We start from the raw sequence: 25553 nt of genomic DNA on the forward strand, positions 1-25553 counted from the left end.
TATGCTCTCTGTGTTCCATATTGCAGAGACAGAACTTGGGAATGTTACCAGTAAATAAACACATGCATATTGTTTACATTGAAATCTGTGGTAACCTTTCATTCGAGGTAGGGGTAGTTAAGAAAATTAGTGTAAGTTTAAACTCTGAGAAGTTCAGGGCATATAAACGTTGAAAATATGCCGCACAGCCCTATATTTTGACCTCTGAAAAAACTGTACCACTTTTACTATGAAGTTTTGAAAAAAATCTTATCCTAGAATTGAAAGTTCATATGCACCACAATTTTTTTCAAAGGTCAAAATATAGGGCTGTGCGGCATATTTTCAACGTTTATATGCCCTGAACTTCTTAGAGTTTAAACTTACACTAATTTTCTTAACTACCCCTACCTCGAATGAAAGGTTACCACAGATTTCAATGTAAACAATATGCATGTGTTTATTTACTGGTAACATTCCCAAGTTCTGTCTCTGCGATATGGAACACAGAGAGCATAACTGGGAACCAGTATGTAAACAAAATGAATTTTCTATGAATATTCAATTACTCCCCAAAAGAGGCGTGTTTTGAGAAACAGCTGTATTTACAAAGTGCAACCTATAGTCATTGTGGACTTTTTTTCTTCACAATTTCCAGATATTTAGGGATGATACTCGAAGAAGCTTTATATTTAAAATTTGATGCAGAGTAAGAATTAGGTTGATTTGATGTTGCACATTGGAGGAGTGCCATGTTTTTGACATGTTTGTTATAATTTTCAATAATTTTTTAAGTTTTGAAAAGCATATTACAAGGCAGAATGTCATAACTTACCCATTACACTTTTTTGGTCCGGTTTTTGTCTCTTTAACATATTCCCCACTTGCATTCTGAATTATATTGGTTCAACCGGCCCTTCAACTTGAGCTGACCACTTCTTGATTAATTGGATTTTTTTTTAGACTTCATATACATTTAAAATATTTCTAACTGGATATTCAGCCTTAAAAAAATGAGACCAATCTTTCAATTAAATATGTGTGCTTGTTTCTTTTTCAAAATTTGTTTTGCTTTGAAGATTTTGATTAAACAGTCTGTAAATTTCAAGAGTTGAAAATCCATCACAATAAGGTATATCATGCTTATCATCAGAGAATTAACTCAACATAGGTTTGTCATACAAATTTAGATTTTTCTAACCATTATCTTTTATATTATAATTGTAGATTGTGTGACAATTTAGCAGGTCAGATTACAGGACCAGTAATTAACACTTTACCTACAGTAGCTTCCAATGTATCAATACATCAGGTAAAATGATTACAGGTGTTTAAAACCAGCATGTCCATATGATACTTATTTTGAATTTCAAATTTTAACAAAATTGTTGACAAAATATATGTTTATTTTATAAGGAAAATGTCTTGATGTTACTTATATTCATACTATGAGTGCTCTGTAGTTAATGTGTAATTGCTTTTTATAAATATCCAAGTATAACAGATATCTGTATAGAATCAGGTCCTTTATAAAACAAGGAGATGTGGTATGATTGCTAAATGGACAAATATCCACCAAAGTTCAAACGAAGTGGATGGAAGCAAATATAGGCAACTGTACAGCCTTCATCAATGAGAAAAATTCAATACCATATAGTCTGTGAAAAAAGGCCTGACATTAAAAATATGAAACAATTCAATTGAGAAATCTAACTAATAACAAACAATTTACAAAAAACAAATATGACAGACATGAACCAATGACAACCACTGAAGTACAGGCTTCTGACTTGGGACAAGCACATAAAGAAGGTTGTGGGGTAAAACATGTTTATCAGTGTTCAACCCTCCCTTTAAATGGGACAGTGGTGTTACAGCCCAACATAAGAACACACCATAGAAATATATCTCTTTATATACTGATATTTTCAATTCCAGATACCAATAGCCATGATTCCAGTGCCAACTATATTGGTTTTATATAATAGGTCTACTGCTAATATACCTAATCTACAAACAGTTATAGATACTATGTATGTTGATGTTTGTTTTATTGAGATGAATAAAAGTCCTCTTGCTATGGAGTCTTTTTCATGGAACACATGCTCCTTCAAAACTCCAGTGAAAGAAAATACAGTAAGTGCTGCTACCATATGTTTTTTTCAAGGAAAACATATACCTTCAACCCACTATTGATAGATATCAGATAAGTCCTATGGAGCGCAAGGAATATATGCTTCTTTTATCCTCCAGTAAAAGATAATACAGTAAGTCCTATTGCTTTGGAGTCTTTTTCAAGCAACACATGCTCCTTCAATAACAAGATGATTCCTGTTTTTGAATTGTTTTCGTAGAACATATGCTCCTTCAATACTCTGTGAAAAGATAATAAGGAAATTTCACTTTTTTTTGGGAGGGGGGGGGGGAATTATTTTTTGGAAGATTATCTGCAGTTAATTTTCAGTAGCTTAAAATCAAATTTGAAACACATATTAAATGCATTTCTTTAATCTCTAAATATTTTATTGCATATAATAATTACTTTCATTAATAATGAAAATGTCAGTTGATGCTTTACAATTTAAAGGCAATATACATGTGAATTCATTTACTACATTCATGGATACACATACACATTTGTTGATAAAAAAAAAATGTATTTTTGTTAGTATTTGATTTTTTTGTTTTAGCAAAATCTGCATTCAAGCCTATAAAAAAATCTTATTTCATTGAACATTTAGAATCATGGTTTACCTATTATACCCAAATAGTACATGACAATTGGTATGAACAGTATATAATTCTAAAGAATTAATAGACATACCTTTACTAGTATAAAATGAAGCAGTTTTTAATGAGTAAGTGATTGGTCTATATTCTAGATGAAAACTGAAAGATCAGATCCTGACCATATTGGACCAGTCCAGTGGACTATTATAGGTGTAGGAGGGATATTTATTCTAGCATTAGCTCTATGGGCAATCCAAGGAAGTGAGTATATGTATATTATAGTACATAATCGAAAGGCTTTGTCTTTTATAGTACAAATTTGATGAAAGGAAACAGGAAACAGGAGACATTAAAGGGCTATAAAAAATCTAATTAAAAGAAATATCACATGGCAAAAATGAAAAATGAAAAAAAAAGAGGGAAAAAAAAAGAAAGGCATTTCACAGAAAATTAAAGGTTTATCAACACCATAAAGGCAACAGTAGTATATCAGTGTTCAATAGTCTTTTAAAAATTGATTAAGAGAAAATAAATGTTAATGTTAATGTAAATATAAATTAACATAACAAAAGAATGGTTTGAAGGGCTATTAAAATTTAAACTGCTTATAAATAAATACAGGTAGCTCCTTTGAGAGATAAAAAAACCCGATAGAATGAATACTATATTCAAATGATTATATTTGGTGTGAGGTATAGATATATAGATCATGGATTATATTGTATGTACATGTGTACATTGTACAAAGATAGATGATATTTATAAAGATAGATGTTGCATGATTATTTAAAATGGGAGGGTTTTTTTTGGTTTTTTTTTTTAATTTTTTGTTTTTTTTTAAAATCCAGGTAACAGACTAAAACAGGGGATAACCATCAACTAAATAATCAAACCACATCAAAAATCACTAGTGAGTTTAGGTTTGTGGAAGGGCTAGCACTTAGATATTTTGGAAAGATTGCTTTTCTTATTCTATTCTTAGGCATAGTCTCACCAATTAGGATGTAGCAGTGGTAGCATACCTTTATTAAGGAAGAGATCCCCATGTCAAACAAACTGTCATACAGCCTTTTTTAAAGCGGTTTTTGTGAAAGACATATCGGTATAATTCGTCCAATGTGATAGCAGTTTAACATTTTATTTATAGAATAATCAATTGTTTTTTTCATTTTCAGTTCATGAAATGTCAAAGAAGAACAAGTCCAAAGAATCAGCTCCACAGAACTGCAGTATTGAAGATACAGAATGAACTGACTGATGTTTATAGCTCATTTGACCAACTGGGCAGCTGTGATTAACTTTCTCATCATTTTGCATCCTTTCTCCATAAAGTTTTTAGTGTCATGAACTTTTATTTTTTTATACATGTATTATTTTCTGAGACACACTAAGACAATTAAAATCAAACTGAACAACAAAATCTTGATAATGTGTTGGGTCAGTTATTTTTCATTGCCACAGACAACACGCCAATGTGACTTCCACTTATTTGTATAGCATATAGGACTCAAGAAGATAATACCATATTTATCAATTATGGTTTTTTGACAAGATCAATACATTAAATATTATATTGACCAAAAATGAAGTCCCTATATAATGTACTGTTAACTGAGTGAAAGTCCTTAATTAATATATTACATAATTATGTAAATATATGTATTATGGAAATGGACTTCAATATTCTTTTTATGTATTTTACAATGTTTATTGCAATATTTTTAATATTGACTGTCATTACATGAATATGAATACATGCATAGTGTCCATATACTTATATACCCTTTAATAAACATGATAATAATAACCAATAACAAAAAAGAATGCCACATACACCTTATGCACTATATGTAATATCATGTTATATCTATATGAAAATAAAGAGATGTGGTATTATTTCAAATGAGACAATTACCCATCAATGACCTAAAATAAAATATGTGTCTGTAGGCCTGTTAATATTAAGTTTAGGTTTTGACCTAAATTGGTTTTTTTTTCTAATGACCTGGGATCAATTATCTATATACTGCTGTAAAAAAATTAATCAAAATATCTTTTCCTCAACATCTTCACAAGTATACTGACATGACATGTTTCCTCTCCATTGTCATATCTTCTTACAAATTGTGCTAGCAGAGCAAACGATCATTAGTGACTTTTTTTTGTTTTTTGTTTCTTCAGACAAATCTTAAAAGACATATATATATATAACATTGCAAAGATATGTCACATTATACAAATGTGTCTCAAGGTTTCCTTAAGAATCTGATGATAATTCACTTTAATCAATTGTGTAATACAAACAGAGAAAAGTTTTGTTTGTGCATCAGGTTGATAGCAGGATTTTACCAAAGTTTATGTCAAGGACTTTGCAAGAAAAATTTCGAGTTGTGTCTGGAAAGGTTTTCGTTTCCATTTTTATTTTCGATTGCCTTCTTTATGTATTTTTACTGTTTTATAAAACGTTTTGATAAGAACTTTGTTAGCTCAGCTGGCCAGTTGTCACTGTCCTTGTTGTTTGTTTACTTTTACAAAATCTTCACTTCCGATTCTACTGTCTTATTAAAACCAAACCTGGCCTCAATCATTGTTGGGGTATCTTGTTTAAAAAATGTAGCTCTGACATGAGACTGATGACAACATGCAGATAAGTCTGAAAAATAGATCACAAGGGTAACTTTTTTTCCTGAAAATTGTTAAAGATGTAGAATTTCCGATGATGGTCAGAACTATTCAGAAGTAGGTCAACATGGCTTAAATTGTCAGTAAACTCTGTATAGGAGTTATTTACCAAATTTTTATATTTTTGTCTATTTTGTCTATTCTCTTCAAAATAAAAAAGATAGAGAGAAACTTTACACATAGTCGAAATCATAAGACAATTTCTTAATGGCATTCATTCATGTTTGCATTAGCTTGATGAAGCTAGAGTTGATAACTAGCCACTTCAAACAGCAAAGATGATCAACAGAAATAAGTTCGTTGCTAAAATCTCAGCCAACTTCTTTTTGTTGCAGTTATTGCTCTTCATTGATGATGATTAACATTGTTTTTATGGCCCCGCAACGAAGTTGTCGGTGCCATATAGTTTTACCCTTGTCAGAAATTCCGTAATTCCGAAATTCCGTAATTCTGTCATTCCGTCATTCCGCAACAAACCATTATACAGACTTTTTTTCTAAAGGCCTTCAGATATTGGGCTGATTTTTGGTATGTGAGTTAACCATGATGAGTTACAGATCAAGTTTAAGTTTCGTTCTGCTCCGCTAATATTTGCCAAAATCCGCTAATTTTGCCAAAATCCGCTAATTTTTGCCAAAATTACGGGCTTTGGACTTTGATAAATTGTTGAAAGTCACAGTTATAAAGACTTTTTTCTAAACGCTTTCAGATATTGGGCTGATTTTTAGTATGTGAGTTACTCATGATGAGTTACAGATCAAATTTAAGTTTTGTTCCGCTCCGCTAATTTTTGCCAAAATTAAGGGTTTACAACTTTGAAAATTGTTGATTCACAGTTATACAGACTTTTTTTCTATATACATCCAGAATTTGAGATGATTTTTGATATGTGAGACTACTATCATGTTTGTGTCCACATGTGTTATTGAAATTGCAGATTTTTCAACTTTTTGAGACGGGACCATTCGTGTCGCTTTGACACATCTAGTTTTAAGTTGTTATGACAAAAGCTGTGTTGTGGAGAGAAATTATAAACAGCAAACAAATGCTTCCAAATAATCCAATAGACTGAATTATCAGTCAACTTTAGGTTTGAAAAATTAGCCTTTAATGAGTATTTTTGACATGTTTTTTTTTTGTCTTGGGCTTTAATTTTGAAACCCAAACTGATAGAGGTAAACTTAAAAAAAAACCACTCGATTGAAACAGCAAAATTCCTGCCTTCCTGTTCTTCTTTGCTATTCACGGTTTCCATTAAACAGAAATACATTTGATTTGTTGTATCTGTTTTATGCAAAAATGCCAGGTTATTGATCAGGCTCTTGAGCCCCTCGTTTCTTTTTATGCCCTACCTACGATAGTAGAAAAACATAGAAAATGAAAGTGCGAGTTTCAGGTCAAGGTAGTTTTTGATGAAGTTCAAGTCACGTCAACTTGAAACTTAGTACACATGCTCCATATGGTATGATCTTTCTAATTTTAATGCCAAGTTAGATTTTTTACCCAATTTCACGGTCCATTGAACATGGGAAATGATCGTGCGAGTGGGGCATCCTTGTACTTTGGACACATTCTTAATATTAATTATATCTCAATCACATCACTTCTTTTACCTACTAGATTGAATGATATTAATATTGCACATTGAAATTGTTTATTTTACTCTGTTTTACTTGACCTGTTGATCACACTCTGCTTTGATATGTTTTGTTGTTAGATTCTTTTCTACTAATTTGAACTTCCATTTAGGATATAATTTGTTCTCGCTAATCATTGTTAAGAAATCAACCATTTGAAAAAAATTTCCAGATATCTTGTATACCAATTCCGGTTAACGTCATAGTGAAGTAGTGAAATGGCAACTACCACTGCTAGTGCGACAACATCTTTAGAAAATTATTGATAAATTTGTTGTCAAACCAAGAGACATAAAAATAAAATCATCATCATCATGAGCTAGTTATTCGATCTTTCTTTTGATATAATACACAACTAAAAAGAGAATGTTACTGTTGAAAAAAGTAAAATCACAAAATTACTGGAATTCGATGATTCAAAACGGATAGACCCTAAAGATGGCAAATCAAAAGCTCAAACACATCAAACGAATGGATTACAAATGTCATATTCCTGACTTGGTACAGGCATTTTCTAAAGTAGCAAATTGTTGATTAAACCTGGTTTTATAGCGAGCAAACTCTCTCACTTGAATGACATCTAGTTCCATTTTATTGACAACGATGTGTGAACCAAACAAACAGACTTGATAGGTAAAATGTCAAAAATAGGAATACAGCAGTCAACAATGTGTTATAATCACAATCATTCTGTTTATTCAAATCGTAAAATCCCGACATCCCTGCCTTATAATGATGGCACGATGCAGACTACGTGAATGGCAGATTTATATTCCATACAGAAACAAATCCTTTCGATAATTGACCTATCAATACACCTGTATCTTAGATGTCAATCAACGCATTAAAATAGCTATTAACAAAAATACCAAACTCCAAGTTAATATAAAAAGGATTACTAAGTAGTCCATAAAATCTGACAAATTCTTTATCGAACAATGAAAAGTTCTGTGATATTCTGAACTTGGTTTTTTTGTAGGCGTTGTCCAAAGAAAAGATGTGTTGAACTTGTTTTTATTAACCGGATTTTTGTGACAAAAATGTCGGTTATTGATTTGGGGATGTACGGCGGGCGGGCGGTCGGTCGGGCGGGCGGGCGGGCGGGCGTCACTCAAATGTTGTCCGTGCATTAACTCATGAACCGTTCAACCAAAGCTTTTAACATTTTAATATGTTGTTACTGACAACTAAATGAAGGTCAAGTTCAATAATGGCGATTTTGACTTTTACCGTTCAGGAGTTATGGTTCTTGAAAGATTGAAAAATGGAGTTTCCAGTCGTGTCTGTGCATTTACGCATGAACTGTTCTACCTAAGCTTCCCAAATTTTAATATGTTGTTACTGATGACAAAATGGAGGTCAAGTTCAATAATGACGATTTTGACTTTTACCGTTCAGGAGTTAAGGTTCTTGAAAGATTGAAAAATGGTGTTTCCAGTCGTGTCCATGCATTTACACATGAACTGTTTTACCAAAGCTTCCCAAATTTTAATATGTTGTTACTGATGACAAAATAGAGGTCAAGTTCAATAATGACGATTTTGACTTTTACCGTTCAGGAGTTATGGTTCTTGAAAAATTGAAAAATGGTGTTTCCAGTCGTGTCCGTGCATTTTCTCATGAATCATTCAACCAAAGCTTTTGAAATTTTTATATGTTGTTACTGATGGCAAATTAGAGGTCAAGTTCAATAATGATGATTTTGACTTTTACCGTTCAGGAGTTATGGTTCTTGAAAGATTGTGAAATGGCGTTTCCATTCACGTTGTTGCATTTACTCATGAACCATTCAATCTAAGCTTTTCAAATTTTAAGATGTTGATACGGATGACAAAATGGAGGTCAAATTTGATATTGACGATTTTCACTTTCACCATTCATCAATAATGGTTCTTGTGATATTGCCAGGACACAAATAAATATTAATAAATCCGGTTTGCTGTCGTTGTGACAGCCTCTTGTTAACTATCATCAGGTACAAGGCTTATCATTTTGTATGTCACATACCCGTTTTATCTGCATAAACATCATTTACACTCGAATTAAACAAGTTAAAAAGGCCATTTAAAGTACACGTAATTAGATCAGGCGTAACTGCAATATTTTTTTTTAATTTTGAGGTGAGAAGATTTAGGAGGTGAATATATTCATAATAAATTACAAAACATGTACAATATTTAACAATTCCTTCATCACTTGGGACTTGCTTTGCTTGTCACTTACTTGGAGAATGATGCAAGTTTGAACATTTATGATTGGTACAACCGCATTTTGTCGAGCCTGCGAACATAACTATTCTACATTTCAACGTTGTCGGCGACATCATTATTTAGGTCTAGTCTGTGGTTGAAGTTGTATCAATAACTATGTAAATCTTGTATGGAATTTATTTTCAAAAAATGTATTTGGAAGCTTTTACGGGCTAAACAAACTCATTAAAGATACCAGGCAAATAATCTTGTACGCCAGACTATCTTTTCGTCTACAAAAGACTCATTAGGGACGCCCAATGTTTTACCCTAACTAATAATAAAATATAAAAAATATAATAATTAATTATACTAAATTCTTTTTCTTAGTTAACTTATGCAAGTTAAGTTGGTTGTAAAACTGCTAAAATCATAAAAAGACTTTTCATCGGTACTTCGTTTTTGTAGACAATAGAGTTACACAAAGAAGCTTTCTGTCAGGATTGTTCTTAATACATTACAATAATAATTGTGAGAATTGCCATGTGTTATATCGCTATAATAAGTTATCAAAGGTACCAGGATTATAATTTAATACGCCACTCATTTTTTAGCTCACAAGGCCCAGAGGGCCAAGTGAGCTTTTCCCATCACTTTGCGTCCGGCGTCCGTCGTCCGGCGTCCGTCGTCGTCGATAACTTTTACAAAAATCTTCTCCTCTGAAACTACTAGGCCAAATTAAACCAAGCTTGGCCACAATCATCATTGGGGTATCTAGTTTAAAAAATGTGTCCGGTGACTCGGCCAACCAACCAAGATGGCCGCCATGGCTAAAATAGAACAGGGGTAAAATGCAGTTTTTGGCTTTTAACTCAAAAACCAAAGCATTTAGAGCAAATCTGACAGGAGTAAAATTGTTTATCAGGTCAAGATCTATCTGCCCTGAAATGTTCAAATCGAACAACCCATTGTTGGGTTGCTGCCCCTGAATTGGTAATTTTAAGGAAATTCTGCTGTTTTTGGTTATTATCTTGAATATTATTATAGATAGAGATAAACTGTAAACAGCATTAATGGTCAGCAAAGTAAGATTTACAAATAAGGCAACATGACCGAAATGGTCAATTGACCCCTTTAGGAGTTATTGCCCTTTAAAGTCAATTTTTAACCATTTTTCGTAAATCTTAGTAATCTTTTACAAAAATCTTCTCCTCTAAAACTACTGGGCTAAATTAATCCAAACTTGGCCACAATCATCTTTGGGGTATATAGTTTGAAAAATGTGTCCGGTGACCCAACCATCCAACCAAGATGGCCACGACGGCTAAAAATATATCATAGGGGGGTAGGGTGCAGTTTTTGGCTTATAACTAAAAAACCAAAGCATTTAGAGCAAATCTGACACGAGGTAAAATTGTTTATCAGGTCATGGAAGTATTATATAATACTTCCATGATCAGGTCAAGATCTATCTGCCCTAATTTTCAGATGAATCGGACAACAACAATTGGTAATTTTAAGGAAATTTTGCTGTTTTTGGTTATTATCTTGAATATTATTATAGATAGAGATAAACTGTAAACAGCAATAATGTTCAGCAAAGTAAGATTTACAAAAAAGTCATATGACCGAAATGGTCAATTGACCCCCTAAGGAGTTATTGTCCTTTATAGTAAATTTTTAACAATTTTCATAAAATTTGTAAATTTTTACTAACATTTTCCACTGAAACTACTTGGCCAAGTTCATTATACACAGAAATAATTGTAAGCAGCAAGAATGTTCAGTAAAGTAAGATGTACGAACACATCACCATCACCAAAACACAATTTTGTCATGAATCCCTCTGCTTCTATTGTTTAATATTCACATATACCAAGGTGAGCGACACAGGCTCTTTAGAGCCTCTAGTTTTATTTGTTTTGTTTAAACACGATTAGGAAATTTAGTGGTCTCTTCTGCATTTCATAATCAATCTTTTAATATATTTCACGCGGAAGATTTTATGTTAATTTAAAAAATCCGTTTAATTTGTAATTTATATATATTTATAAATATAATTTGTCAACTAAACTCTTCCGCAATTTTTCAACATTCGAGTTTTAGTTCATCCATTTCCTGCCTTCTCAGTATCATACCGCTTACATTATGCACAAAAACTGGTTAAACCAAGAAGATGAGATGTCAACTGCTTTAAAAGGTAGGTTTTTAATTTAAAAAAAATTATTTCTGATATCTATGAACCTTTTTAAGTACTAGCAATCATTTAGCTATTCTATTTGACTGTTTGAACACAGTAAAATATCGATCTATATATTTCCGGGTTTCCATAATGAACGACATATTATCAGTTGCACTTCTATTTATTATATTCATTACGTATAACATGAATGCAATTTCACAAGGAAATCCATTTATGGTGAAATTGTGCTACTCCTACTATGACTTTTCATAACCAAATATAAGTCCGAGGCTTTCTTACTACTATTTTCGCAAATGTCAAAACATAGGGTTCATGAGGTTGTTCCTCACTTCTTCCGCATTTAAATACCTCGAATTTATATTGTACTGTAACTCATTACGTAAAATTATCACATGGTACTTCGTTTTAACTCGGCAAATTCCGGAAAATATTTCCAAGTATAGGAAGAAAAACAAATATTTGGAAACCGGAAAATATACTTGTATTATGAACACACAAAAGAAATAATAACGTAAAGGCGTTTTTTGATAGTTATCAAACTTACCTATTTCATAATGTGATGCTTGCCTAAAAGTTTTAAAATATTTCATTCATTTAATGAGGTCAAAAACATAAATGTGAAATTTGTAGTGAACATTATTGTTTGAGTATTTTATGGTTAATTATTTCTTCAATATTTTGATAAATATATTCAATTGCCTCTGTTGTTGTCTTGCATTACAAAATGCAGTTGAGAATGATAGATTTAAGATCAATACTTTTATAAAATGACAACATGCCATTTTTCTTAGTATCAGATATCTTTTCAGTCCTCTGTTGATATCAGCTCTCGTTCTCTCTGCCCTTTGTTGATATATATATATATATATACATATAGGTCTGATAATACATCTTCTATGAAGGCTGTCGTTCAATAATCTGATAGTATTGTAGTTATATCTAATAAGAACATTTAGAGTAGCTCTTTAAAACTTAAGATGATGGATTTGGAATTAAACTGATATAAACTTTTAAATTTATTGTAGGATGGTTGAGGTTTCTCATTAGATAATTTATAGGAGGATGATCTGAAGGACGGAAGAAGATTCGGCGGTTGGTCTCAAATGATCTTGTTTTATATTTTTTTATTTTACTATCCGATGTCAGGGCTATGTGATACTCCACATACACATATACTCAGATTATCAAGTTTATGACTCGGATATGATATTAGGAGATGTCGATGAGCGTTATCAGTGTATCGTGTATCTCATTTAATAGCTTGAAAAAAAATATTTTAGGGGTCGAATATGTTTTTTTGTGTCTTGTCAGTATATCGCATACTTAACAGTTGCTGTTGTACATATATTGTTTTGGTTGTCTAGAATATTAAAAGAGACTTTCTCACATTAACCTACTTCAATACCCGAATTCGCATTTACATTTTGCACCGGACGTGTTGCAAACAGCGGTCAACCAATCAATACATGCACATTGTCTGTCTTACTCTTCCATAACGACATCGCAGCAAGTTAAGAGATTAAAATCAAATAATATAGTCCATATGTCTGTATGCCTTGTCAATGTACTTCAATATACTGTCCATGTGATATGTCTGCTCATCTCCTGGTTTCTAACTGGTCTGGTATTAATGAAGCTTTTCAAACTTGAAGAAGATCACAATCAAATTATTGCATCATGCAGAAATCATTGATTAACACATTATGCATAGAACTAAATCTGTTTATGTAACGTTTTTGTTACTTTTTGCAGGATGAAATATGGAAAGTTGGGATGAGGTAAGATTTTCTTCCTAAATTTTAATGGTCATATCCCGACTCATGTGACTTACTGTTACAAACAATGTACTGTTCTCTAATCGGTCTATAGAATGTACAAACATATACATGCGTAAAATATTTTCATAGTCTATAGAACCATGTACAAACAAATAGAAGTGTACAATATTCTCAAAGGATTATAGACTTACTATACACACATATACAAGTGTACAATATTCTTAAAGGAATCTATACTCACTATACAAACATATACAAGGGTACACTACTTTTCGAAATCCATAGACTGTAAGGGAGATACAAGTGTAAAGTATTCACAGATGTTTATAAAGCGTACAAACAGATACAAATGTAAAGTATTCTAGTAAATTCATAGACTGTTCAAACATGTTCAAACGTACAACCCGGGGTGTACAATACTCACTGAGGCCTATAAAGTGTACTATCTGATACATGTGTGGCGCATTCTTTGCTGAAATAGAAAGAAAATGACATCTTATAATTTTACAATTACACAATTTTGTCTAGAGTCTTGAAAACCACTGAAATTATAAATAGCAATCAGCACTCTAGCTTGGTAGTCAGTCACTGAGATTTTATATAAAATTTTGAAACTGTAAAATGTGACTTGAAAATTTCATATATTATCTTTGTAATACATTTATATGTTCGAGAGGGAAACCAATAGCTTTGATTTACTTACAGAAACTTCTTACAGCTGCTCAAGATGGAATTATCGAAGACGTAGAATTATGTGTAAAGAATGGAGCAAATTTGGAATACACAAATGGAAGTTTTGTAAGTGAAGTAAAAATATTTAAAACATATTAAGGTATTTATTATACAGTATACACAAGACTGATCATTTAAAAACCACCCTCAGTTTTGTTAAGTGATTTCATATTTAATAGGAACAATGATATTGCTTGTTATTGCAGGTACTCCTGTATTCAACACAGTCATTGTGAATCATCATTACACAACATGAATATACAACACTGCTGTATTTAACACAAATAGTGAGAAAAATCATTATACAACACCAATGTATTCAACACAAACAGTGAGAAAATCTTTATAAAACACAACGCACTAATGTATACAATGCCTGTTTTAACACAAAATGTGAGAAATTTGTATATAAATCACTGATGTCTACCTTCATTATACTCAAGTTAAAGTGGAAAACATACCAAAAGAAACAATCAAAACACATACGTAGAAGACGAACGGAAAATTTCATGACCAAACGAAAATGACAAAACGATCTACAACAGTTCATAACAAATAATGTATTATTTACATTTGACGAAAAAATAACCTAACAGTTCTGAATGAAGTTTTGATATTTCATAACAAATCATGTTGTTTGTTTCGTATTTATATGAAGTAAACAAAGTTTTACTTGGCATTTGAATTATTTTGACAACTGATGTTTATATTGCGTTTATCTCTAATGTTCAGTTTAGGACACACATTTTGATGTTTGTTATATATTGATATTACAGTGGGGAAAGACATCGTTAATGGTTGCTGCTCAGGCTGGACATCTGAAGATTGTTCGCAACCTTTCTAAACATGGCAGTATTTTAGAGACCAGAGACAAGGTGATGTTAGATGCTATGTTCTAATAGATATAAGAAAAATGTGGTATGAGTGCTAATGAGACAACTCTCCATCCAAGTCACAATTTTTAAAAGTAAAACATCGATCATTGGTCAAAATACAGCTTCAACAAAGAGCCAAGCCGAAAAGAAAGCTATAAAGAACCACCAAAACGACCAGTGTAAATCCATTCAAACGGAAAAACAATAGTCTTATCTATATAAAAATCGAGACTTCTTATAAACCTCATTATACTGAATATTCATCAGATCAGGCTGTTACTCAGACAGGTCAACAGGACAATAAACACTTGCTAGAATTATTTAAAATGTGATTCCATTTTCCCCGTCTCAATGTACTAGTTGATTAATTGATAGATTATTTATGTAGACTACTTTCACCTCTATGCCTATATATTGTCGGAACGAAACCGGATTTAAAATTGGCAGACCTGTCAGTAATTAATTGATATACATATTGATAAAATTTATAAAAAAAATTATGTTGTTCACATCACTGATGGGTTTTCTGAGATTTAAAAAAAATACCATGTCGTTTATTTATTGTTTGTAATGAATACAAGTGTAACTGGTAATTTTATTCCGTTTTTTACTACATGTAATATACTGATTCATGCACTATATATGCTAATTTCACTACAACGTCGAGTTTATAACACACGTTGTGATGTCTTTTATATGTTGATATTACAGTATGGATGGACACCATTATCTCTTGCTGTTGTTAAAGGACACATGGAGATCGTCCGTTATCTGGTAAAAGAGGGCGTTAGTTTTGAGACCAGAGACCAGGTAATGATATCGTTATCCCCTCTATTGTACCAGACTTTTGTCTATACTGAATCAGCAAAAAATCACAAATGTAATCAGACAGGTTTACTGAACAATACATTACTTAATTGTTAGAATTATTAGAGGGTGATCTTATATAAATCATTTGTCCTACTGAATCCAAAAAATAATATTATGTTGTGTATTCTGTTGAACAGTTATAGTTTACTGTAAACGTTTGATTTTGTTAAGAAATTGATGAGAACGAGTTTACATTTTAAGTCAGAAAATACTGATTATTAAGCTTGTGCAAAATATCTATTGGAAAATTAAAAAAAATACGCGTAAGAATTATATAAAATGAAGTTCCATTTTACTCATCTTGTACTGAAGGAAAAACAAATACTAGTAACTTGCTTATATGTTACTTGGAAATTGAAAAACTAAATTTGATCTTTATACTGAATCAAAACCAAATCATGTTGTTAATCAGACACGATTTAAGGACAATACCAATTTGTTTTAATCAAATTTAGTTGTTTAAGAGGGCTCCTGGGTATAAATCAATTTTTGTTTCTAATATAGGATTTCGCTATATTTTTTTATAAATGAACTTTATCATATCCTTAAAAGAAAAATGAAATAAAAAAATGGGGTCACCGTTTAGTTAAGCTCACAATCTGACTCTGGAACAAGCATACATTTTTGTTAATGTCCTTTTTTTCTGTTGTACTAATAGGAGAAATAGAGGTAAAATCGAAATAAAAAAATAACCTGATTCCAGAAATCGCTTAAATTTTACAATTATTTAGTTTATGTACAGCTTATTTGATAACAATAATAAAAAAAATATAGGTCACTAATGAGTTAAAAAAGATATTTCAAATTTAATGCCAAAAAATGGCATTTTTGCCCCAAAGGGAGATAATTTTGAGCTTTTTCAATGATATAAACATTTTAAAAGTCATCTGGGGCCAAACCGAATCAATTTTTTAGGTTGATTTTTGTACCATATAATGTAATAACTAATAGTGTAATAAATAAAATTTGTAATAAAAAATAAAAGGTTTAATTTTTTGCTGAAATTTTTGTACCCACGACTCAGCCACCTTAAAGCTCATTTTATTCGTCTCATTGAACTTAATCGATTGATAGAAATATTATGTCTTCAATGAATGTGTTATTTTCATGACCATTCTGATGGAAGTTCTGACATATCACAACATAACATGTTGTTTTGTGTTTTTAATGTAGAATATACAATTTGACTGCTGATTCGTGTGATCTTTGTTTTGTTTATATTTATTACACAACATGGGTTAGCTTTAAATAGTTATCAAAGATACCAGGAATTAATAACATTAGTTTAGATGTCTGTTATATGTTGATTTTATAGAGAGGAATGACACCAATTATGTATGCTGCCGAGAGAGGACATCTAGAGATTGTCAAGTTTATGGATACACTGGGTAGTGATTTGAAAGCCAAATCAAAGGTGATATTAGATAATTTTGTTAATCATACATAGATATAGGAAGATGTGGTGTGAGTGCCAATGAGACAACTCTCCATACAAATAACAATTTAAAAAGTAAACCATTATAGGTTAAAGTACGGCCTTCAACACGGAGCCTTAGCTCACACCGAACAACAAGCTATAAAGGGCCCCAAAATTACTAGTGTAAAACCATTCAAACGGGAAAACCAACGGTCTAATCTATATAAACAAAACGAGAAACGAGAAACACGTATATATTACATAAACAAACGACAACTACTGTACATCAGATTCCTGACTTAGGACAGGTGCAAACATTTGCAGCGGGATTAAACGTTTTAATGGATCCAAACCTTCTCCCTTTTTCTGAAACAATAGCATAACATCACAACAAAGAAAAACATACGATAAAATATCAATTGGCAGACTTAACTCAATCAAAAAACGTATGATTAAACAATGAACGAATAAATTTGATCTGCGATATCTGAATACAAATGCACAGTTAATTAAATATTAGAGACAAACATTCATGACCAAAAAGCTAACAAACAAATTCAAAAACAGGACATGACTGAGAAATATTTAACCAATCAATGTTCACTTTAGAAAAAAAAAAAAAAAAAAAAAACCGGTTTTTTTATAATCTTGAAGTTTATACAAATGTTGTAAGAATAAGTGAAGATATTACAAATAATCAAAGCTGGTGTACAGACAAGATCCGTATAAATAAAAAATGACAAAAAAGCATTATAAACAGTATCAACAGGTCGAATTAACAAGAAAATACGATTTGAGAGTACTCGCAGTTACTGACAGCTAGTTAAAAGCCAAAACCAATTAATAATAAAAAATCATGCATCAGAGACTAAAATCGACTAAAACACATCACAGGGATTTAGTATTTTAACGTCATTAATAGTCAAAGAAGACATGACTTGTGCAATGCCAAAAATAAATGTATCGACAGGTAGTAGTATAGTGAAGAGCGACTTCTATAGAAATAAAAGTTAACGTGTCTGTGTCTCTATACATCTCGCCTCAAAAGATAATGAAATTTAGTTATGTTTTAATTTGCTAGTGACAATATCAATATTAGTGCCAATGTGAACTATATTCAGAGATCTTATTACAATATCGGTACGATAACCCTTACTTATAAGTTTGTTTAAAGGTTCGATGAGTTTACAAGGATCACATAGTGATTTCCTCGCTTTAAGTACAATATGTTTAGTTCAAAATGAGCATTTACAATTGAGGATGTAAATGGGGAAAGTGTCAAAGAGATAACAACCGACCATAGAGCAGACAATAGCCTGTTTGAATTGTAAAAAGTAGTTTATTTTACTCATCACAACGAACTAAAACAGTCAATTAAGTTTTTGGATTTTTTCTTACAAATAAATATTTGGAATCATCTGATTTATATAAGAAGTTGTTGAGAACAAATTTATATAACTGATCTAACATAACACATCTTTTAATCTTATATATGTTGTTAATGTAGAATATGAATACCAGTTTGACTGTCATTATATTCAGATTCTACCATTGCTTCATAAAGTACGGTACATATTTTTGTTTATTATTACACGATTTAGTTCAGTTGATGACCTATACTTTGATGTTTGTTATTTGTTGATATAACAGGTTGGTTTGACACCGTTACTTTTTGCTGTTCAGAGAGGACACCTGAAGATCGTCCAGTTTCTGAAAGAAAAGGGCTGTGATTTAGAAACCAGATCCCAGGTGATGTTATATTTTATATACTATTTTGCCTTTATTTATTTCTTAGTCTGAACTAACTCCTCTTTCCTCTGACATATAATATCATGGAGCTGACAGGTTACGGGTTCTTTTTGCTTAGTCTATATTTTTCTATGTTGTTTTTAGTGTACTATTTGTCTTTTTTATCCACACCGTTGTCAGATTATTTTTGATTTATGATTTTGAATGTCCCTATGGTACCTTCGCCCCTCTTTTACAAGGACAATAAATACTTATTAGAATCATATTAAAGCAAATCCTTCTATACTTGTAGTTATTGCGAGTGCAACAGTATTATGACGTTGAAGATTTATAACGTTGCAATCTATATGAGTTATTTATTCACTTAGGTCAAATGAAAAATTAATTTTGATCGTTCCATCCACTGATTACATAATATGACTCGTTTTAATGTTTCGTGATCATTTTTGTTTTTACATGTATTATTTTACTGAATCATTACACAATCATATTCTTAATGCGACGAGTTTAAAATTCAAAATCTTGTGGTTTTTCCGGATAATCAAGAACCCCTGTTTGAACCTTGATTGCAATTTCAATGAATGGTTTTAAACTTCTCAATAGTTATAAAAGGTAACATGATTCTAATTTAATACGCCAGACGCGCGTTTCGTCTACATAAGACTCATCAGTGACGCTCAGATCAAAATAGTTATAAAGCCAAACAAGTACAAAGTTGAAGAGCATTATGGACCCAAATTCCTAAAAGTTGTGCTAAATACGGCTAAGATAATATATTCCTAGGATCAGAAAATCCTTAGAATTTTGAAAAATTCACAGTTTTGTAACAGGAAATTTATAAAAAAATTACCATATAATTAATTTTCATGTCAACACCGAAGTGCTGACTACTGGGCTTGTGATACCTTCGGCGACGAAACGTCCATCAGCAGTGGCATCGACCCAGTGGTGAAAATAGTTATCAAAGGTACTAGGATTCTAGTTTAAAATTCAAAATCTTGTGGTTTCCGGATAATCTAGAACCCCTGTTTGAACCTTGATTATAATTTCAATAAATGGTTTTAAACTTCTTAATAGTTATCAAATGTACCATTAATTTAATTCAATACGCCAGACGCGATCAAAGGTACCATTAATTTAATTCAATACGCCAGACGCGCGTTTCGTCAACATGAGACTCATCAGTGACGCTCAGATCAAAATAGTTGAAACAAGTACGAAGTTGAAGGGCATTGAGGACCCAAAATTCTTAAGACAGGTAAAATTGAATTGTTTGTTTCTCATCAACTGTTCCATATTAATGGCCTTTTAGCTTTTAGATTTCCTGATGCTGAATAGAGTAGATTTTTGAAATTTAGTGAAATTTAATGGATTTTCCAATAAATACAACTAAATGTTAAATTTTTTTCATTACCGTTTTAGAGTAATGGTACTTGATTTTTTTTTTTAAATATTTTGGTCTACGGATGAATAATAAAAACCCTTTTTTGGAATATGTCAACAGCATGTTTCAAACTACCAAAGATAGGTTAAATTTGATGTTCTATGTTTATACTTTTACCATTCTAGAAATTATTGTCTTCGAGAAATCAAAGTTTTGTGGTTTCTGGGTGATAAATGGAGAACCCCTTTTTGATATAGATTAAAATTTGAATAGAATGTTTCGAACACTTAAGAAATCATGAATTCTCTGTTGTTGCGGGCAATGGTATATGTGATCACGGATGACACCACTATAGTTTATATCTAATTCCCTATCATTGTCCATCTTATGACACAAGTTTTGATGTATGTTATATATTGATATTACAGAGAGGAATGACAGCATTAATGTATGCAGCTGAGAGAGGAAACCTTGAGATCGTCGAATATTTGGCGTCACATGGCAGTATTTTAGAAGCCAGAGACACTTGGGTAATGCTATACCTCCTCAGTATGATTTCCCCCGCTTTATACTAAATCGATACAAAATCATGTTGTTCATCAGACAGGTTTTATAGACAACAAATACTTGTTCTAATTACATAAGTTGAATTTTATTATACTCGACTTGTTGAACTGAATTTGGTAATATTGGTTTTCTGACAACTTGGTTTTTGGAAATATCGGATTTTAACAAGACGTTGATGAGGTCAAGTTGCATTAACATACTTAGTCAGATGCTATTTCTTAAATAGATATAATGTTAAACATCTTTTGAAAGTGACAAATTCTTGTTAGAATAATAGAAAATGGAATCTTATTTTAATTTTCTCATTTATTGAATCAGAAAATGAAACTTTTTCTTATATTTGTCGATTTGCTTAAAAATATTTGATTCACATAGTGATTCACCGTACGGGAGCAACACCAGATGTTGGTACAAGCTGAAGCGAAAAGAGGTTGTTAAATTTGGGACCAATATTCATAACCTTATTTTTTTATGCATCTGTCATAATTGAATATGTATAACGATGTGTATAATGATAAATTATGAACTGACCTGCTCTCCAAATCATTCAGGAATGTAAAGCATCAGCTTGAAGTAGATCTGGGAATAAAAAAATACCATCTTGTACCGGGAAAAAAGAGACACAGATTAATTTAGATAAAAAAAGTAGCCAGTTTGATGCTTTTAAAGATGAGATATTTTTTCCTTTTATTTAATGGCCGACCATAAAAACTGAAGACCATAAATTGTCTTTAAAAGTTATGTAAATCACAATGGCAAAGTTTCGATAGTGTGCCGCAAAATATTATTTAAATGTACGGAAGGTTGCATTTTATAACTTCTCTCAGCTTCAGCTAGTATCAATATCCGGTGTTGCTCTGATGACACAGCTTTTGATCTCTGTTATATGTTGATATTACAGTGGGGAGAGACACCATTAATATTTGCGGCAGAGGGAGGACACCTGGAGATTGTCAAGCATCTACATACAAAGAAAAGTAACTTAGAGGCCAAAACAGATGTAATGACCAATATTTATCTGTTCATCATAAAATAAGGAGATGTGTTTTGATTGCAAATGAGACAACAATTTATCGAAGATCAAATGAATTAGACGTTGGCAACCGTAGGTCATCGTTTGGCTTACAACAGTGAACAAAACCGATATCGTATAACAAGCTATTAAACACACCGACATGACATAATGTTAAAAATTAAAACAATAAAAATGACGGTCTCAATTACGTACAAAACAACAAATGAAAATGATACACAGATACAAATGACAACCACCAAATCACATGGCTTTATACAGGAACAAACACAATGTGGCGAGGTTTCTAGGTTTGTTGGCGCCGAATCCTTCTCCTATCCTGGGACCGTGGTGTAACAGCACACAATAAGAACACGCAGAACAAACTAAAATAAATTAAAAACTGGTTTGACTGATCAGATCGATACCTAGCACGAAAGAAATTCACAAAAGCAATTAAGACAAAAACAATACCGATATGACTACTTACAGTGACTGAAAGCTAGTTGCAGTCCAATAACAATTTAAAAAAAAAATCTTATATAAAAAAAAAGTCTGATGCCATTCCTCGTAAACAAAAACCATGCTGTTTATAATTTAATGGACAATAAATAGTTCAAAATAGTTTAGATGTATATGAATTAGAGTCTTTTTTTTTTACTTTTTCAATTGTACTGAATCACAGAATATAATATTTTTTTTTGGTTTTCTGACAAAATATCGGAAAACATCTTGATAAGATATTAACGAAAGCAAGTTGTGTTAACAATATAGTCAAATAAAACTGTAAATTCAGAAATTCTTGCAACGTTTTTAACAATGCAAAAAATTGCAAATGGAAGAGTTTTGCAATAATAAAAACGTGCATTTTGAAGTCTGATACATTTATCTTTATACCACTATATGAAGTAAGGTATTATTTTACATGTTTCATAGAACTGAATAAGAAACTATGACATTGTTATATGTGTTGAAAACAACTGTCTTTTTTTACACTTTGAACTATATACTGAATAAAACAAATAATCATAATGTTCAGACAAGTTCAATCGACAACAAATACTTATTAGAATTATATTTATTGGGGTCTCATTTTTTTTGTTTCGTCTTTTTGGACCCTCTAGCATAAAGCAAAGTTATTTTGTTCAGATTGCAGTTTTATTATCACAGAATATGTTGTTTATTTTTTTTCAAGGTGCACTAGCTATTAAATATATAAAAAATCTAATATATTATTTTTTTTGCTCAATCATTATTGAAATGCAAAAAGTGAAATAATAAATCGCTTCAAGCAGCCACTTTGGTTCAACCTTGTCAAAATAAACTAAAAAAAAACCATTGACTATGAATTATTCACTTACAAGTGAATAATTCGTTGAACTCGTATTCTTGTGAACTTCAATTTTACCTCTTAGCTTGAGATGGATAACACGTGAATTGTATGTGTAAAGTTATTTAAAGGAAAAGAATGTCAACATTGAAAGTGAACCAAAGGTAAATCAATTAATTGACTGATTCGATCCACAGAAAATCATTCGTATACAGGTAAAAACGATGATAAAAAAATATTTTTCATTTATAATATGAAATTAAATAGACCTACAATAATCCAACAGCACGAGTTTGCTAAATCTATTTATATCTTTATATTTATGTTTACATCGCTTATATGGTCATCGGATGACTGTAGAGGTCAACTCGATAATTGATTAGATGGCGGTTTATACTAAAAACAAACGAGACGAAGGTACGTATTTTCATACCCGTGCCCTGTTAATTGTTCATTTAAGACTTTTAATAGTTTTGATAAATGTTTTACATTGTTATAAATCAAATATTATAATTTTGATTAAAATCGGTGAACATGAATTTGACAGCTAGTGCCCCTTTAATCTAGAATATAAATACTGGTCATTTATTAATGTTTGAACACTTAATATATTTTGTTTATATTTATTGCGCATACAATTTCTGTTCATTGCTCAATTTATATGTTGTTATTACAGGGTGGTATGACACCATTAATGTTTGCTGCCGAGGGAGGAAACCTGGAGATTCTCCTGTATCTTGCTTCATTTGGCTGTGATTTAGAGACAAGAGACCGGGTTAGATACTATCTAATTAGTCTTATCATGCTTCTCTTTATACTGACTCATTAACAAATCATGTTGTTGATCAATCAGGTTTAATGGAGAAAAGAAACCACTTGTTAGGACCATATAAATTGGGATCTGATGTGACTTGCTGATGTACTGAATCATATAATAAGAATGCATTTTTTTTTACAAGGATTTTTTTATGTTACAACTGATTATAAAAAGAAGTTGACAAGTAGTGCTACTGTCTATATTCAGATTGGATTAATAAAACATATTTAATGAAATACACTGCTTTAGGTGAAGTATATTTTGTTTATTATTTGTTAACATTGAGCTGTTTCTCGATTAGTATAACTGTAATCTTTAAAACCAAAATATATAATTCTTTGACGTTTTTCTTGATTGAAATAGTGTAATTTTAGCATAAACACACTATTTAATCTATATATTTTATGATTATAGGATGGAGAAACAGCTTTACATTATGCTGCTAGAAATAGACAGGTTGAGATAACCAAATGTCTAATTGAGCAAGGAAGCAGTCCTTGGATGAAAACACGAAAGGTACTATCCAGTCTTCAAGATTTTTCGCCATCTCAATTTATAAGAAATGTAAATCTCTACAACATCATGTGTGCAATATTTAAAATGAAATATTTGTCAAAATATCAATTGATATGATGTGAAGTAAGTAGTGAACATGGTGGAGTCACTAGCACCAATAATACTCTACTAACACATTAACAACGAACCATACACTATAAAGCCAACTTCCACTTATCATACACTTTAATTAATCCTATTGCTAAGTTTAAGAGAAAAAAAATTGAGGTGTATGTGAAATTAATGCAATAGCCAAACATTACTTTCTGCTTTACCGGTCGCTTTTGAAAACATGTTTATATGTGTATGATCGATTCATAAACAAATGATTTGATTGTATTTCAGGGTCAGACTCCCTTTGATATGGCAACAATAAAAAGCAAGGACTCTGAAGAGGAAAAAATAAAGAAGACAGAAGTAATGGATATTCTAAAGGTATTTTTGTTATATCAAAAGTCAGTTTTGAGAGCAAGTGTTGGCCTCTGCGGCAGACAGGTTTAACATGTTAAACCACTGTATTACTAGTCTGTACACACTGAGGTTATGAGTTCGCATCCCTAACGTGGCTTTACAAACAAATCTACCAAAAAATTCGACTGCAATCTTAAATGACTAGGATGGCTAGTTTTCCTATCGAAGGTCGTTAGTTCTAACCGGCCACTTCGGCTTCCTCCACCTATAAAACTGACCGCCACGAAATTACGCAATAGTGCTGACAGTTGGGTATAACCAATCAATCAATCAATCAATCCAGATTAAATTGATGAAAACCTTTTTTAATTTTTTAATTTATTAAGATTATCCTTCATAAAGACAAGACAGACAATTTTATTCTTTAAAACCACTGTATACACATTGGTACACAGAATGAAATAATAATACATAGTATACAAAATAAAGTGTGCACATGACAAGATTGGAATGTTACAATTACTATTTATATAAATATATATATATATATAAGTACGTCTGAGTCAGTGACAACCCTACAACAGATGTATCCATCGGATCGCCATCAATGATGGTGATACATGGCTGTGTACATAA

General features: G+C 31.4%; 2 protein-coding genes across 2 annotated transcripts in view; both read left to right on the forward strand.

Annotated features, from left to right (window-relative positions):
* LOC139490978 (uncharacterized) overlaps positions 1–4465 on the forward strand; it is an 81402-nt gene extending 76937 nt beyond the window's left edge. The window contains exons 40-43 of the mRNA XM_071278163.1: positions 1207–1291; positions 1918–2115; positions 2862–2970; positions 3885–4465. Coding sequence (XP_071134264.1) covers positions 1207–1291; positions 1918–2115; positions 2862–2970; positions 3885–3958 — 466 coding nt within the window. The 3' untranslated portion in view covers positions 3959–4465. The remainder of the gene's footprint in view (positions 1–1206; positions 1292–1917; positions 2116–2861; positions 2971–3884) is intronic.
* Positions 4466–11321: 6856 nt separating this feature from the next.
* LOC139490996 (uncharacterized) overlaps positions 11322–25553 on the forward strand; it is a 37494-nt gene continuing 23262 nt past the window's right edge. Inside the window, exons 1-13 of the mRNA XM_071278222.1 lie at positions 11322–11417; positions 12446–12512; positions 13173–13198; positions 13904–13996; positions 14707–14805; positions 15517–15615; positions 16991–17089; positions 18743–18841; positions 20654–20755; positions 21694–21792; positions 23811–23909; positions 24366–24467; positions 24852–24941. Of these exons, the coding sequence (XP_071134323.1) occupies positions 13181–13198; positions 13904–13996; positions 14707–14805; positions 15517–15615; positions 16991–17089; positions 18743–18841; positions 20654–20755; positions 21694–21792; positions 23811–23909; positions 24366–24467; positions 24852–24941 (999 nt within the window). The 5' untranslated portion in view covers positions 11322–11417; positions 12446–12512; positions 13173–13180. The remainder of the gene's footprint in view (positions 11418–12445; positions 12513–13172; positions 13199–13903; positions 13997–14706; positions 14806–15516; positions 15616–16990; positions 17090–18742; positions 18842–20653; positions 20756–21693; positions 21793–23810; positions 23910–24365; positions 24468–24851; positions 24942–25553) is intronic.

Source organism: Mytilus edulis, chromosome 1 (genome assembly GCF_963676685.1).
Source record: "Mytilus edulis chromosome 1, xbMytEdul2.2, whole genome shotgun sequence".
NCBI lineage: Eukaryota > Metazoa > Mollusca > Bivalvia > Mytilida > Mytilidae > Mytilus > Mytilus edulis.